Genomic DNA, 15921 nt, shown 5'->3' on the forward strand with positions numbered 1-15921 from the left:
AGGTGAATAAAGGCCTCATGTAATGAAGTGATGTGTTTTTGTAAGACAAATATTCTTATTTAAAGCATTATAAACAGTAATCTGTAACTTTCTGTAACTTTCAAGAGTGCCTTTCTGGTGGATGACGTAGGACGTATGCGGAAGAGCAGAGGAGAGAGCAAAACAAAACATCGGTCTCGAATTAGAAGTACAAAATTAGGCTTTGTAAAGAAAAATGTTGGAGGATTTCAATACAAGCCAAGAGGAAAATTTGCTTTGTTTACTCCTGTAAACAAACATTGGTTCTTTGGAGACCAATGCATGTGCTACCCATAGGTCCTACATCATACGGGCAGAACGGCTTCTGTGTACAACAGGTAGCGAGAGATAGTGAAAACATAATGTTTTATAATGTTTTAGATATGGATATTTTTCTTACAAAAAAAAAAAAACATCAATTTGCTACAGGATACCTTTATTCACCCCCCAGGGCGATGTGAGGCATGTTTTACTATGGATAGATGCGCTTTATTGGACTTATTTTGGACTGTTAAACGAAAACACACACCCACTGCCATTATAAAGTTTGGAAGAGCCAGGACATTTTTTATATTACTCTGATTGGATTCATCTGAAAGAAGAAAGTCATACATATAGGATGGCTTGAGAGTGAGTAAATCTTTTTTGGGTGAACTAACCCTGAAGGCTGAACCACTGATGTCACACTATTTTAAATGATGCCCTTACTACCTTTCTGAGCCTTGAACATTGTAGTTTTGTTATTGTCTTTGCAGGGCCAGAGAGCTCTCGGATTTCATAAAAAATATCGAAATTTGAGTTCCAAATATGAACGATCATCTTACCGGTTTAACCGGTTAAATGATAACCGAGTAATTTATTTGCCGCATGTTTAAAATTTGCTAAGCATATTTAAAAAATAGTGTTTTTTAGAGAGAAAAAACCAAGTTGTGTATAAATTGCATTTTATTATTTCAAATAGGCCTACTGCCAACATGAAATTTTTACAAACATTATAATAAACACTATAAACCTAGCTAGGCTATTTTAGTTCTCCTCACCCCACAACAAATCGTTTCAATTTAACTGTAGCCTATTTATAAAAGAACAAGAATTCAAAATATAAGAAGCTAAAAACGACAAGCCAAAATGAATTCATTTAGTCTAAAGTGACATTGAAACCAGCTTTGGGTTCTCTCATTCGATACAAAATCAAATGTTTCTGTATTTGTGATGTATTTGAATGCTAAAATACAGGTGCATCTCAATGAATTAGAATGTTGGGGAAAAGTTCATTTATTTCAGTAAATCAACTCAAATTGTGAAACTCGTGTGTTAAATAAATTAAATGCACACAGACTGAAGTAGTTTAAGTCTTTAGTTCTTTTAATTGTGAGGATTTGGGCTTAAATTGAACAAAAACCCACCAATTCACTCTCAACAAATTAGAATACTTCATAAGTACTTCAAAAAAACTTCATTTTTTGTGAATTGTTGGCCTTCTGGAGGGTTTTTTAATTTACTGTACATCTTCATACTTGATAGGGGCTTCTTTTGCTTTAATTACTGCCACAATTCGGCGTGGCATGGAGGTGATCAGTGGCACTGCTGAGGTGGTATGGAAGCCCAGGTTTCTTTGACAGTGGCCTTCAGCTCTTCTGCATTTTTTGGTCTCTTGTTTCTCATTTTCCTCTTGACATTACCCAATATATTCTCTATGGGGTTCAGGTCTGGTGAGTTTGCTGGCCAGTCAAGCACACCAACACCATGGTCATTCAACCAAATTTTGGTGCTTTTGGCAGTGTGGGCAGGTGCCAAGTCCTGCTGGAAAATGAAATCAGCATCTTCAAAAAGCTGGTCAGCAGAAGGAAGCATGAAGTTCTCCAGTTCTCCGGGTGCAGTGACTTTGGTTTTCAAAAAACACAATGGACCAACACCAGCAAATGACATTGCAAACCAAATCTTCACAGACTGTGGAAATTTAACACTGGATTTCATGCAACTTGGGCTATGAACTTCTCCACCCTTCCTCCAGACTCAATGACCTTGGTTTCCGAATGAAATACAAAACTTACTCTCATCTGAAAAGAGGACTTTGGACCACTTGGCAACAGTCCAGTTTCTCCTTAGCCCAGGTAAGACATCTCTGACACTGACTGTGGTTCAGCAAATTCCTTGACACTTCTGTGTATGGTGGCTCTTGATGCCTTGACCCCAGCCTCAGTCCATTCCTTGTGAAGTTCACTCAAATTCTTGAATTGATTTAGCTTGACAGTCCTCATAAGGCTGTTTTTCTCTCAGTTGGTTGTGCATATCTTTATTCCACACTTTTTCCTTCCACTCAACTTTCTGTTAACATGTTTGGATACAGCACTCAGAACAACAGCCAGCTTCTTTGGCAATGAATGTTTGTGGCTTACCCTCTTTGTGAAGGGTGTCAGTGATTGTCTTCTGCACAACTGTCACATCAGCAGTCTTCCCCATGATTGTGTAGCCTAGTGAACCAAACTAAGAGACAATTTTTTTAAGGCTCAGGAAACCTTTGCACGTGTTTTGGGTTGATTAGCCGATTGGCATGTCAGCATATTCTAATTTGTTGAGGGTTTTTGTTAAATGTGAATCAAAATCATCACAGTTAAAAGAACCAAAGACTTAAACTACTTCAGTCTGTGTGCATTGAATTTATTTAATAATCAGTTAGCGAGCATCTGTTGTCAGTTAGGAAAAATATCCGAAATGAACATCCCTAGTCTGGAACAACACAAAGGTGAGTAATTAATGACAGAATTTTAATTTCTGGGTGAATTATCCCCTCAAGCATTTATTCTATCCCGCTATTTACAGTCAGTGAGCAAATGGCACATAGACGTTCCTTGACAATGAGACATAGGCTAATGTTGTTTTCCAGAACCTTAACTCTCCTCTGTGGTGAAATAAGCTGCCAACCTTCACTCAATTTGAGACCATCATAACTTTTTTTTTTTTTTTACTTTTGCTCTAGTAGTTTTCTAAGGTAACTTATACTCAAAAATTGGCATTGACCAGGGGATGTACCTCACACTCCTGGAGAATAAAGATAAATAAAAGTAGATTTATTTATTTTCTTTTTGCTATGTCCAGTACTCTCCTCCTCTCTGGACCTGCTGGATCTGAGTGAGCCTGGTGAGAGAAGACACAGCAAAGACAGGAAGAGCCCTCTTTCTACTAAGGGCACATCATACAGGAAGAAGCCCGATGAAACAGAGCTGATACAAGTGGATGTTGAACAGAGTACACCCTGTTCCCGTACACCTGAAAAGATTTCACTGGACTCAGGTATTACGGGTCAGACAGCTAAAGCTAAAGGCTGTTATACCGAGAAGCACTCCCGGAAATCAGTCTAGGGAAATTAGATGGTTACACAAATTAAATAGTTTTTTCATTACATGAACCGAACAAGTTCCGTAAGGAAAAGAAATTTTTCAGTAAACAAAAAAAACATTTGCATATTGTTATGTAGTTGCCCTCTCCGATATGTGCATACTACAAATTCTTCAAACTATGGTGTTCCTTGTGTTTTACTTGGGTTGCAGTATGATAATATATCTCTGTCATACAGCATGGCCTCATTTTGTTTACAGTAGCAGTTCCATCTTCTTTGGACAAATGGGAAGAACTCAACCCACACCCGGAGCGAAATAGTAGCAGAAAGTGGAAGCTTGAGAGAAGACGTTCATCAAAAAATTCTGGTGAATTTGTGTGGTAAGTTGCTGCTCTAAAAATTAGTATGAAAACACACACTTTCTGGATATCTAAAAGATATGAATACATTTTTTTCACATCAATTTCTTATGATATAACCCCAGGTCGATGGATTGCAAGACTCAGCTAGACACTGCCCCCAGGAACTCCCTGGAGGTCAGTAATAAAGTAGAGGCAGAAGCCGTGCCAGTAACTCAAGTAAGTGCAACACAGAGCAACACTTATCACCATGTTTATGAGTCATGTTCATCTGTGCATGTGTTAGTGGCTTTCACGTTATTTCCCGCGTGTCCCACTTGTTGTAGTTTTATCATATTATTGTAAGTCCATACACTTGAACCTGTGAATGGTTTGTTTTTGTAGCCACTCAGTACATTGTGGAACATTCTGTGCTAACGTCTAGAATTCTTTATTTTCAGCTCAACAGGCAATATATTAGTGGAAGACATGTAAGCCTCTCTGTGCACTCTTTGTATGAATCGCTGAATGGTCTATGCATTTGCACCATGGCAACAGCATCACCACCAAATTCAATGTAAAAAAGACCAAACATTTTTGTCAATACTTCATGGCAAGTAATGAACTGAAGTGGCGCCCTCGTGACAGGTCACAGTTTGAAATTTCTTGTGGTGCTACAGGGTACAAATGTTACACGCTTCTCCCCTCAGTGAAGCATGCAGATCTGTTGTATTGCTATCTATCATGATTAGATAATTATCAAATTAATTATTGACCAGCCACTGGTCAATATGAACAGCAGAGTTTGCTTTTGGAAAACCATAAATGAAATTACACCAGACATATGGTGTCTACCAGTGGGTGTCTCCTCTAGTGCCTTTGATTTGCTCATTACATTTATAGTCAGGTTGTAAAAAGTCATGTGGTGACTCCCCAAAAATGTATCAATACACTAAAGATCAAATGTTTGGTGTCAGTAAAAATTTTTTTTTAATGTTTTATCTCATATGCTCACCCAGGCTACATTTACTTGATCAAAAATACAGTAAGATTGTTAAATATTATTACAATTTAAAATAACTGCTTTCTTTATTATTATATTTCAAATGGAAATTTTTAATGTGATGGCAAAGTAGCCATTACTTCAGTCTACGTACTTGCTAAATTAAAGTATTAATAAAAAATGAAAAAATTAATGTTAGAGTCATTCATTAATAATTCATAATATCAGTTTAAAAAAAAATTACTTAAATTACTGAAATTTTATTTTAAAGCTTCAAAACTCATATTTTAAAAATATATAGATATGATTAATGTTTCTTTACACTCTTATATGCCATTGACCCTATATACATAAAGCTTATATATGGAGTACAGATTCATTTGTCTTACATTTGTTAAGACTAGTCATGATGGAGCAATCAGTATATGTGAACTGCATGGTTCTAAAAACATGGAGCTCAAATTGTCTTCCAGCCATGAGTGGCAGTGGAAATGGAATGTGTAATGTTAAAGGTAATTGTTGCACTGACACAGGGTCTGACAGGGCACATTAAATGTAATTATACAGAGCTGCACCAGCACAATGAAGCAAGACCAATTGTCCTTTTTGAGGCCTCCATTATAGCCTCCTGTATGAAATCCGTTTAACTTGGTAACCTTGGTAATTGATTAATATCCAATGAGGCAGGTGGCAAATACTTCATCCTATTCCTTTGATTCAGTCTGCCTGGAAGGCTTTGTTATGCTGAGAATTGAATTGGGGAAATGGAAGTTTTCCATTGATAGCTCAGCACTTGACATTTAGAATGACCTAAGAACAAGATACAAAGCTACATACAGAGGGTGAATTTTAAAGGGTAACTCTATGATTACATTATTCATTAAAATGACAAGCAACTTTAAAGTTTAAGGAGCACCAAAAACACAACATTATTATCACTGAAAACACAACAACTCTGGCTGTCAATCTTATATGTGCATTTAGTGTGATCATTTTTTTTAATGCAATTAAAAAAATAATTCCCCCTGGCCAGTACATAAATTTTGTAATAAGGATTTTTTCCATCATTGAACCACTTTAAAGACAGCTAGATAGAAGATATACTGAAATATTAAATGCAGTGAAAGAATTGGCATGTCATGCAATTAGTTTAACCATTTTAATTGATTGACAGCCCCTTGATAACCTAGTTGAATGAAAACTGGGGCTGTGAGTACATTTTCAGCCAATTTTCATTTTTTGAATGTCTATTCCTTTAACAAAAATAGTGTAGTTGTTTATAGTCTCTTAAGCCATCAAATCTAAACAAAAGCCTCCAAATGTTTGTTATGCCCATATGTCACCCTCTAAATTTGAAACCCATCCAGATGAAGCCTTTATGACTCTGAGAAAATAAAACCCTTGAGATCTTTCTGTAGTGTTTTATTTTGCAGTAAGCTTGTTTTCCGTTGCTGTGTGGTTTACACACACAGCAGTGTAGTCAAAATGAATGGCTTTGCCGCATGTGAAGCATGTCTTCAGGTGTACAGTGTTGAAACTGGTGCATATTTGACGATTCATGCTGAGCAAAGGTCTCCTGCCATGCTATTTTCAGATTTGCATATTGAGAAAAATGTGTGAGGCCAACGCGCTGTGCATGAAAAGACAGGCCTGAGCCATTTTGAATGTGAGAACATTAGGTGTGGACAGCAGGACCTCAAAAGGGAGTGAAAGTGAGAAAGAAAAAGAGGGAAGGAAGGAAAACAAGAAGACCCTGTGCTGCAAACGCTGGCATTTCCCCTTGCCTCTGCAATCAGGGGTTGGCAAGGGCAGGGCCTTTTCTCCTGTCAAAGAGTGACTGAGAGATGGCTGAGCACGTTCTCTGACTCCTGCTCTGTGTGCGTGTGTCTGACAGGGCCGTTTGAGCAAAGACCAAAGGTGGGGTAGCACCCTCCTGTCCAGAAACCAGTCTCTGGAGGAAGAGTTTGAGAGAGCTAAGGCAGCAGTGGAGGTAAGCCAAAAGTCTCCTTTAAAAATATCTCTTAAGCATCAAAACTTAATGGTCATATTTAATGGGCATTAATATGCATTTTGTTTACACAGAGTACATAAATCCAACTTTGTTGACAGTCATTTTCTTCCCACTAACGCCACCCTTCGTTACTCAGACATTTGTACTTTAGAATAAATAGTATACTGGTTTAATTTACACTTAAATAGCAGCTGCCACTATTTGTTGATATTTATACTTGATTCAAACAGTATCTACCATGATTTCCATTTGATGCAAATAGCATTTTCATTTTCTTATCAACTTACTTATTTGAATTTTTTTCTGTGTTCAGTTTGGAAAGAATCTGTGGAACTCTGTGAAATGTATTTAAATATACAAAAAAACTTTGTGAACTGGAGCTGATATAAACTTGTGTCACATTAGCCAGAACCATCATCCAGTTAATAAAAATGGCTTTCTTGTATATTTTGCTGAACAAAAATATACATTGTGTTATCATTTACTTACCTTCACTTGTATGACTTTCTTCTGTGCATCATAAATCTATACAAAGGAAGTCGATGGTTAACAAAATGGTTTGGTTATCAACATTATTCAAAATATCTTCTTTTATGCTCCACAAAAGAAAAAACTTTTTTTTGGAACAATGTGAGGGTGAGTAAAAGATGACATTTTAGACATTAGACATTTTAGATTAACTATCCCCATAAACTGAGATGGTTAATATAATTTATATTTTAAAAAAAAATGCAAAAAACTTATCTAGGTGCACCCTTTGTTAAAGTTCATATTTTAATATGGCCTTACTTCTGTGGCTTTGGACGATTGGAAACCGCTTGCTGTCACAAGTACAATGTGATGCTAATTAGCCTCCCTCAATAATTGATTGATTATAATGTCATCACTGTTGCTCATGGAATAAGTTGAACCAATTAATAACTTTCCATCGCTCACTGAGAAAAGAAAATAGGCCAGTCGTGCAGCATCAGGTGGCAGAGGAGACGGTATTGTACTTACAGAAACTAGATATGGGCTAATTCAGCTGGAGACCCTGCTATCTGACATCAGTTCCTGTGCTTCAGTGATCACAACCACTGATGCATTGGAAGAAATTACTCTAAGGCCTGTCACTCAAGGGGGAAAAAACATTTAGACACAATATCTCTCATTCAACCAAAAAACAACAACATTGTTTTATATATAAAACCTAAAATTAATATAATATTTTTTCGCATTTTGCTTTGGATAAGAGTCTTTTACAAATGCATTTTATTGTTTATTTTTTTCAGTCAAATGCATAGTAACCAAAACCTACAAATAAAATGTTTAAATCTTTCATTACAATGTACTTTCATTAAAATGTACTATGTTAAGAGTTCTCACTGCTTAATAGTTTATGTTGTTCTGATGAGTGTCTGCTGTTGCACTTGTAAGAAGCTAGCTATTGTATAACATGTGTTACAGAGGTAGAGTGCTAAGGGCAAAAAGATGGGGGATCTGTAAGAACGGATGAATAATGGAGGAGAAAGAGGAAGGGCTCATCTAAAAGTGAGAGCAGTACTTACAGTACGAAGAACCACTCAATGCAGAATTTGTGCTGTGCACAGAATCACTGGTTGTACTGCCTATTTGTAGCTGGCAAAACAGTGCCCATTACAACTATAAGACTGAGACAGTATTTGGTTTGAAAGAGGGCTGAGAGGGGCGGGACTTTGTGTACAGTAAGTAGTGATTCTCAAGGCTGCAATGGGAACAAATGGAGGGTTGATCGATTGCACTATCCTTGAGTTTCGATCATTACGGGAACATTGGCCTGCACTCTGAGAGCTGCTCTTCTGCCTCCAGCCCCCCATAAGTAACTGCATATATTTAATATGATTATAAGCTGAACAGAGTCTTGAATTATCCAGAAAGCTACTTTCTGGGACAGTGAGGCTACAGTAGTTTCCAATCATTTTCATTTGTTGATGTCCTGAATGAAGAAATATATTGGAGCCTAAAATGAATTGAAATGGGGAAACGTCGGGCTGGGCTACTTACTGAGCAGTGAATAAAGATGCAAGATAGATGGAAAATACATTTTACGCCCCGCAGTCTTAGAGGAAGATGTTGGGATGCAGGAAACAGAATACATCTGAAATTATGCTGCTCTATTTAGAAACAGGCGGACAGCGAGCGGTGAACGCAGGCTGTCGGGTGACTCTGTGCTGGTCAGGGCCAAATATTACACAAAGGTGTGTTAAATTTAGGGATTTATGCTGTAATAACAGCATCTGTCATGATGAAATGATGTATAAATGATGTATAATACCTGGACTTCTCACTTCAAACCAATAATAGCATTTGTTTTCCAATATAAGAACAGAATGATCAACAATAGGCTTTGGATTTACAGGAACACATATATGTTTATTCAAAATCCATCTTCTGTTCCTTTCCATCTCCTAACATGTAGGTCAGGACATGTTTCAGATAATGCAAAATGACAGGGATCGGTTTTTAACAGCAGGACTTGACAGCTTGTCAATTCTTTTTTATATGCTCAGCAAACCAAACTCCCAGACAGAAAATTCATGCTTTTGGGAGAAAAATGTTACAGCTACTGAAGTAGCAGTACAGTAATGCAGTTACTTGATCATTTCTGTCTTTAGGCATTATTTAGTTAAGTAAATAAGATGCATATTAATTCATAAGTATGAACTGCATTGATTTACATGTGATTTATTGACTCATATATGCTAAACTGTCAGAAGTTTAATAGAAGCCTCACTGGAATTTGTAGACTTTTATGTATGACTGTCATGCTCAAGCTTATTAATTGTTTGTCACGTATGTCTTAGGGGTTTTTATTATTCTAATTATGAGCTGACCCTTGCTCTCTTTTAGTTAGTAATTATGAATATATATTATATATTCCCTTGCTCCTCTGTTAAAGAGTCTTTGATTTGAGTTCAAATAATTATTTGCAACCCAACTTTCTTCTTTTTTCAGACTTTGGTCCATATCTCTTATATACTGTTCTGTTTGAATGTGTAAAGTTATTCTTCTCCAATCTAACAATTGTATTTGATGAGCATTTACTCTTTACCTGTTAGACGTATGCCTAAAAAAAGAAATATGTGCCAATTTTTTAAAAGAATACACTTAATTCGAGTTATATTATGTTCTAAAAAAATTATATCTTATGCAGTTTTGCTTCTAAATTTAAAAGTTACAATTTTTACGGGAAAATAACACAATAATACTAATTGAGAAATATTTTTCCAGGATAAAGCATGTCCCAATAGAGTTTAGCTAGTAGGCTTTTGTGTACCATCCAAATAGAAATAAAGGTCCCAGACTTGTGAACCAAAGGGCATTCTATATCAGAAACAAATACCAATTAAAAAAGACTTTCTCACCCCAGTGGAACAGCATGACCTTGATCATGTGTGTCTTTTGGAAAATGAGGAAGACCGAGCACTGACCCCCTTTGGAGCTGTCAGTGTACCAGTTAAAGCCTCTGACATGGCCTACTGAGCTCCTGACAACATCCATCCTTTCTTACGCTTATAAAGCTGTATCCCACAATCTCTCTCAAGGGACGAACAATGAAGTTGAGGTAAAAAGAAAACGCTAAAGGAAAGATGCCAGTCTTTAATGACACATAATGTCAGGGGTGTTCAGGAATGCTTTTTTCTGAGCTCCTTCAGGGTTGTCATAACACAACACTTGTTATTTTTCATGGATCTTTTTCAGTGTTTGTGACATATATTACAACAAAGCAGGTATTTTTAGAAACAGACAAGGTGCTTTGCACAAAATAGGTGACCAAAGTTGATAAAGGAATCGTTCACTCCAAAACTCTTTTTTTTCAAAAAACGAATTCACTCTTTTCCATGCAGTTACATTTAATTGTGACTAGAGCTTTCAAAATGCTTTCAAGATTGGTGAAAAACTGGGGCCAGCTGCATAAACATAACCACTATGTTAAAGGGGTCATGAACTGCCTTTTTATTATATTGCACTGTTCTCTGAGGTCCATTTATAATGTTATGAAGATTTTAATACAAAAAAAACATCATCATTTAGAAGTAAAAGGCTATTTTCATTACTGTTTTGACTCTTCTCATCAGCCGTGGCAGATTGTAGACTTGGAAGTAAATACCCACTTTGTGTTGTGTATGTTTGACAGCCTAGATCCTTCATAGATGGACTCTGCTGTGATTTGGGTTAAAAACATAAATACTCAGTACATATCAAACGATCAATAACAGTTACTTACACTTCGGATCCAGTAATCCTGCATTGAATTGTGTCTTGTCTGTAAATGAATCCGTGGTAAAATGAAGTGATCAAAGGACCATGTTCTTACTTATGCAGTCTAGCACTTCATTTAAAAGAAAGTTTTGCTGCTCTTGTTATTTACCTACTTGCGTGAATCAGTGGGTGGGGCTAAATAGGCAGTGATGTAGAAGCAGGCATTGTTCTCCTTCTGCAGAGGCGGTGTTTAACCACACTATTACATCATAAAATTTTGGCAGATTGGCTTTAATATAAGCTGTTTTTAGACTAACCAGAAAGTTTTGAGTTCTGAAACATACAGGTTGTTTTTATAGCACATTGACCACTTGCATGTCGAAAGATCAAAGGAATTTTGATGGATCATGTTATCACCTCTTTAAGATTGTGTCTTAATCACCAGTTTGACTAATTAGCAGTTAGCCAAGAGTTAGTTAAGCAGTCTTACTTTTCTTATTCAAATTGGACCAATCTACTATTTTGTGAATGGGTTTAAAAAGTTTTGACCATGAAGAAAACAAATTAGATGACTAACTTTTTAAAACCATCCCCTGGCCTTGTGAACGAGATAAGAACCATTTAATTGAAAGAATCTGATTCAAAAGAACAGTTCATGAGTCAGACCTCACTACATACATGAATAACTATTAATGATTTTCGATGAAAAACAACTTACGTTTTGAGAATGTTCCTTAGACAAAGTTATCAAGCTCAAAAGATTTGGAAAATATTGTGCTCAATATAGTGTTTCTTAATATTTAAAAAAAGCTTTAATTTACTTGCTGCAGTATGTTGCCAAGTCGTGGAGATGCTGTGTGTTTCCAAATATAGTAAGGGGCTTAACATTTCAATTTCACCCTTGAGGTATTCAACCAATCACAATGCACTGGATAACTGGCCAATCACAGCACACCTCACATTTCAGAAGGATGAGCTTTGTAAAAAATCGATGCATTTCAGAAAGGCAGAGCAGAGAAGAGCATCAATGATGCACAGTATGTGGAAAATTATTTATTTATTTTAGCATCGTCATATGACCCCTTTAAACATATTTGTTTTAGCTTCTAAGTTGTTTCTAGTTTTCTAAGTTCTTCACGTAATTCTACTTCCAATTTATTTCAGCTTTATTTCAGTAAAAAAAAAAAAAAAAAAGAAGAAGAAGAAAAAATATTTTTTGTTTTTATGGTGCTTTGTTGTCATTTCGGATATTCTTCAAAAATTTAACTTTTGTGCTCAAAGTAAGTTGAAATCACTTGAGGGTGAGTGAATGTCTTTTTTTAACAAATGTTATGTTGTTACAGTTAAGAGTGCTCTGTGATTTAGAAACTGGATTCAATCTGGATTCAAGAAAATATCTTTGATGTGTTCAGTGAAGATGTGTGCTGTGAAGTATGTCCTTAACACAAATTTTCTGGCTATTAAAAAGTTCAGTCAAGCCGTCTTTCTCTGGATGAGAGATAATGAGTCTTCAACTTTGACCTTTGACTAGTTGGACTCTCTCTGTGCTGAGCTGTTGGGGGGAAAGAGGGGGTGGGTCATCCAATTACCGTAATTGGCCACTTAGTGAAGCTGTTGCCCATCATAAAACACGGAGGGCCATTTATCTCCTCAACAAAAGATGTGTCATTGAACAAAATAACATCTCATCATCTTTCAGTCGCACAACATTCTTTGAAAACCCTCATCATAAATACAATCTCTGAGGCAATCGTGCCACAAAGGCTTTTGAAAAGCAGATAGCTGTGCTTTTATAAGTGAATATGAGGCATAATGAAGCGATACTGGGACTCGTGACCTATATCGATTGGTTGGTGACTTTTGATTTTATAACACATGGCAGTGATGTATGAGGTTTTTAGCTTTCAAGTAAAGATATAGTATTGTTTTTTTACATTTTAACCTAATTTTCCAAACATTTTGTCCTTCTGCATCAAATCAAAGTGTTTCGGTGCGCTCAGTTCGCTGACTAATGCTATGAGCAAGTAATTTTTTTTGATTAATCAAACCCTTAAATGAGATTTGCAAATGTCCTAGATGGCTAAGAGCTGAATGATTGCTTGCGTGGCTGTGTAAGTCTCCTCTTGCCATCAATATTCATGCACAGTGATTCATTATTCAGATTGCAGAGCACAGAGAGTTCAGAGGCATGTTGATACAGATTTGAAGGCATTCATGAGAGTGGCACACCTGCAGAGACTCCACTAAAGACTAAGATTTACCCAGAGCTTGATGTTGCGGAGGCAGAAAACACATTTTCGCTACGGAGTGCTTTTCTGGACACTGTGGAAAAAAGAACAAAAACAAGAACAAAACTGAAACTATAGCAAACTAAATATGTAACAGTTTTGATGGCTGGTTGCATTTAGGCATCCTAGTTGTCTAAATAAAAGTTCTGTAAATGAACGAATTTGGAGTACAAATTGGTGTTTTAGTATCTGAGTTAACACCAGTATAATGTTTACATTTGTTCATTTAACAGACACTTTTATCTATATCTATACAATTAACCGTTTTGTGACGTTCCTGCTCATGAGATTGATTATATCCACTGTTAATATTGATTTTTGTGATAAATTTAAAAGGTTTACTCAGTTATTTAAGCTCTCCTTATATGAATATTACACAATTAGTTGAATAAAAAAATATCTATATAACCTTATGTATTAAAAAATAGTAAAACTTGTTTTATATGCTAGGAGAACTGTTTTCATACATAACATTTATTTCTTATTTGTAGAAGCTATTTTTTACAGCATAGCTATTTTTTCTGACTCATTTCTCCAATCCCTTTCAGTCAGACACCGAGTTTTGGGATAAGATGCAGGCAGAGTGGGAAGAGCTCGCTCGCAGGAACTGGCTAACAGAGAACGATCGACCACAGATTCCCTCTAATGTGTCTCCTCATGAGAAGGTAAAGGAGAAACAATTCGAGCAAATAATTTAAACAAATATTAATTTAAAATTGTGATAATAATGATAACAACAATACTAATACTAGTACTACTACTAATAATAAAAAGTATAATTATTATTATTTAATAATAGCTAATTTATTATTATTATTATTATTATTATTATTATTGCTACTATTATTATTATTATTATTACATTATGTAAAATCTTCACAATTTTTTATTTTTTATTTTTTTAAATGTTTTTATTAAATCCTCATAAATTTTGGACTACTTAATTATGTCCATTATTTCTTCCTCAGGGGTACTACTTCCACACAGATAACCCTTTCAAAGACTGGCCAAATGCATTTGAGGAGGGGTTACGCAAGTCCAGAGAGGGCGACCTGCCTAACGCTGTACTTCTTCTGGAAGCAGCTGTACTGCAGGATCCTCAGGATTCGGAGGTGAGCGAGCGGACTGATAAAACAACAGCAGTCGGCCAGGTACTTTCATCAAATCAACACCTGCACAGCTTGAAAACATGTTCTGCCAATCAGACTACCGTCATACCTTTCCATACAGTGATAAGCAGTTAGGTACGTTCTTGCCCACACTGAACATTTTACAGATCATGGCATGATTAGCAAAGGCAGGGGGTTCTATGTTCTCACTAATTTTCAGTGAGAGCTCTGTATTAGACATTGTACTTGACAGTGACTGATGGCGAGCCATTAACACTCCGGTAACTGAGTAAGGTTCCCTTTTTTTCCCCAGACGATTTAATGATGTAATACTTCAGTTAGATCCCAGAGAGGATTATCCCTCTTCTCCTGGAATTACCCCACCTCTAAATGATTGTGTCTCCAAAAAAGCTGAATTTTAACAGATGATATTACAAAGCAAGTGGCGATTTTGAGGAGATTTTGCTTTATATCATAAGTATGTTTCAGTATATTCTTTGTACATTAAGAATGCAGCCAACCATGTTAAAATATTCTATAAATACGGCTCATTAATAAACTTTTCATTGTATTCACAAATTGTGGCCTTATCACAAGGGTTTTGAAATGCAGTTTCCTCTTACACAAAGTGAACAAGCTTATCTTCTAATAATTAGTCTTACTCAGTGTTCATAACCCCACAAATGGTTCATTGTGGAATCGTAGCATAAATATTCAGCCAGATAATTAATGATACTTGAATCAACATCCTTAACTTTAAATATTTTCCTAGCAATATACTACATCCAATGATTCATCATCTTCAAGAAATGGCAACACAAACCCATTCAGTTCCTCACTAGCATTGTGTCCTATGTCTGAGCCACAGGCCTTTGAGAATGAATAATTTCCCCCAGGTTAGCACTGTAGCTCGCGCACAATAGAAGCTCCTCGCCGGAGTCAAGGTGATAACCCCAATGCTCATTGTTCAATACCTATTTTCTTTTCAGGCTTGGCTGGTGCTGGGTACCACGCAAGCAGAGAATGAGAATGAGCAGGCAGCAATTGTCTCCCTCCAGAGGTAAGGAAGTATCCCTGCATGAATCATATGCAAATGATTTACACAGAATGATTGGCTCACGAAGTCAAATGTGTTTATGGCAAAAATAAAGCCAAAGCAGAGTTAGCCAGGATTGCTTTGTACTAGTACTGGATGTATCGTTGATGTTTGTTCCATCAATGTCAAGTCAAGATTAAGGTTAAAGAAATAGTTCACCCCAAAATTACAATTAGATGAAAATATACTCACCTTCAGGTCATCCAAGATGTAGATGAGCTTGTTTCTTGATCAGAACTGATTTGGAGAAATGTAACATTACATCACTTGCTCACCAATGGATCCGCTGCAGTGAATGGGTGCCGTCAGAATGAGAGTTCAAACATCTGATTAAACCATCAGAATAATTGTAAGTAATCCGCACAACTCCGGTCTATCAATTAATGTCCTGTGAAGTGAAAAGCTGTGTGTTTGTAATAAACTAGACATAAAGGTGTATCGACTTTAAATGTCACTTCTAATTGTAAAATAATAGTGTTTCCTCCAGTGAGAAAGTC

At 36.3% G+C, this 15921-nt stretch overlaps 1 protein-coding gene across 6 annotated transcripts in view; it reads left to right on the top strand.

Annotated features, from left to right (window-relative positions):
* The window catches only part of LOC127959906 (PEX5-related protein), a 69649-nt gene that overhangs the window by 45857 nt on the left and 7871 nt on the right, over window positions 1-15921 (top strand). For 2 of the 6 annotated variants that reach the window (XM_052559336.1, XM_052559341.1), the window contains 8 exons: window positions 3118-3312; window positions 3618-3738; window positions 3843-3936; window positions 4158-4187; window positions 6594-6689; window positions 13768-13884; window positions 14188-14370; window positions 15318-15388. In XM_052559336.1, the coding sequence (XP_052415296.1) occupies window positions 3118-3312; window positions 3618-3738; window positions 3843-3936; window positions 4158-4187; window positions 6594-6689; window positions 13768-13884; window positions 14188-14370; window positions 15318-15388 (907 nt within the window). The remainder of the gene's footprint in view (window positions 1-3117; window positions 3313-3617; window positions 3739-3842; window positions 3937-4157; window positions 4188-6593; window positions 6690-13767; window positions 13885-14187; window positions 14371-15317; window positions 15389-15921) is intronic. The other 4 variants (XM_052559338.1, XM_052559339.1, XM_052559337.1 and 1 more) reach the window with 4 other exon arrangements.

The sequence above is a fragment of the Carassius gibelio genome, chromosome B6, assembly GCF_023724105.1.
Source record: "Carassius gibelio isolate Cgi1373 ecotype wild population from Czech Republic chromosome B6, carGib1.2-hapl.c, whole genome shotgun sequence".
In the NCBI taxonomy this organism is placed as follows: Eukaryota; Metazoa; Chordata; class Actinopteri; order Cypriniformes; family Cyprinidae; genus Carassius; species Carassius gibelio.